Source organism: Geospiza fortis, unplaced genomic scaffold, assembly GCF_000277835.1.
Source record: "Geospiza fortis unplaced genomic scaffold, GeoFor_1.0 scaffold860, whole genome shotgun sequence".
NCBI classification, from domain to species: domain Eukaryota; kingdom Metazoa; phylum Chordata; class Aves; order Passeriformes; family Thraupidae; genus Geospiza; species Geospiza fortis.
Genome location: NW_005054930.1, coordinates 27,041 through 28,775, shown reverse-complemented (window position 1 = coordinate 28,775; position 1,735 = coordinate 27,041). Strand labels below are relative to the sequence as shown.

The following is a 1,735-nucleotide window of genomic DNA, read 5'->3' as shown; positions in this document are numbered from 1 at the left end:
GGGGGGGGGGGGCGTGCCCACGGGCAGGGCGGGGCAGGGGGCGTGGCCGCAGGAGAGGCAGGTGACCCTCCCTGTCCTCATTGCAGGCCGCAGGTGATGTGCATGTGAGATTCCCGGCGGGATCCGAGACACCGGGAACGGAACCGGCAACGGGAACGGAACCAGCAATGGGACTGGAAATGGACTGGGAACCAAACCGGAACCGGGAACGGAACCGGAACCGGGAACGGAACCGGGACTGGGAACCAAACCGGAACCGGGACTGGGAACGGAACCGGGACTGGGACTGGGACCGGAACCGGGAACGGAACCGGGACTGGGACCGGAACCGGGACTGGGACCGGAACCGGGACTGGGAACCAAACCGGAACCGGGCCTGGGAATGGAACCGGAACCGGGACTGGAACTGGGACTGGGAACGGAACCGGGACTGGGAGCGGAACCGGGACTGGGAATGGAACCGGAACCGGGACTGGAACTGGGACTGGGAACGGAACCGGGACTGGGAGCGGAACCGGGACTGGGAATGGAACCGGAACCGGGACTGGAACTGGGACTGGGAACGGAACCGGGACTGGGAGCGGAACCGGGACTGGGAATGGAACCGGAACCGGGACTGGAACTGGGACTGGGAACGGAACCGGGGCTGGGAATGGAACAGGGACTGGGAACGGAACCAGGAATGGGCCTGGAACTGGGAACAGGACTGAGAATGGAAGTGGGACCGGAACCAGCACTGAGAACAGAACCAGGACTGGAACCAGACCTGGAAACAGAACCAGGACCGAGAATGGGACTGGGAACAGAACCAGGACTGGAACCGGGCCTGGGAACAGAACCAGGACTGGAACCAGGCCTCAGAACAAAACCAGGACTGGAACCAGGCCTGGGAACAGAGCCCGGAATGGAAGTGGGAGTGGAACCAGGACTGAGAACAGAACCAGGACTGGAACCGGGCCTGGGAACAAAACCAGGACTGGAACCGGGCCTGGGAACAAAACCAGGACTGGAACCGGGCCTGGGAACAGAACTGGGATTGGGAAAGGAACCAGGACTGGGAACAGAACTGGGAACGGAACCAGGAATGTAACCAGCACTGGGGATGGAACCAGGAGTAGAACCAGCACTAGGAAAGGAACCAGGAACGGAACCAGGAATGGAGCCAGAACCAGGAACAGAACCAGAACTGGCACCAGGAAAGGAACCAGGAACGGAACCAGGAATGAAACCAGGAGCAGCGCCGACACCAGGAAAGGAACCAGGACCAGAATCAGAACCGGGAATGGAACCAGGAGCAGAACCGGCACCAGCAAAGGAACCAGAACCAGGAACAGAACCAGAACTGGCACCAGCAAAGGAACCAGGAACGGAACCAGGACTGGCAACCAAACCAGCAATGGCACCGGGAATGGAGCCAGGAACAGAACCGGGAAAGCCCCCGTCCCTGTCCCGGCGCCGCTGGTCCTTCCTGAGCCGCGTCCCCCCCGGTGTCCCCGTGTCCCCCCCGGTGTCACGGTGTCCCCACGTCCCCCCCTGGACACTGGAGCCCCCCAGGAACCCCGGAGCCCCGGAAGCTTCGCTGCACTTTATGGCTCCTGCCCTCGGCTGCACTGATCCCCGTCCCACCTGCCCGGGCTCCTGACGGGCTCCATCCGTCCATCCCGGCCCTGCCCGGGGCACAACCCCACATCCCGCCCCCAGGCACTGCCCCCCCGCCCCCCACCCCGACTCCGTG

General features: G+C 63.6%; 1 protein-coding gene across 1 annotated transcript; it reads left to right on the top strand.

Annotated features, from left to right (window-relative positions):
- Positions 1 to 109: 109 nt before the first annotated feature.
- LOC115949177 (putative per-hexamer repeat protein 5) lies at positions 110 to 1,729 on the top strand (the record flags this gene model as incomplete). The annotated part of the gene is made up of 2 exons (XM_031065622.1): positions 110 to 251; positions 582 to 1,729. Coding segments are annotated over 2 exons (1,175 nt in total), but the record flags the coding sequence as incomplete, so codon positions are not given.
- Positions 1,730 to 1,735: the final 6 nt, after the last annotated feature.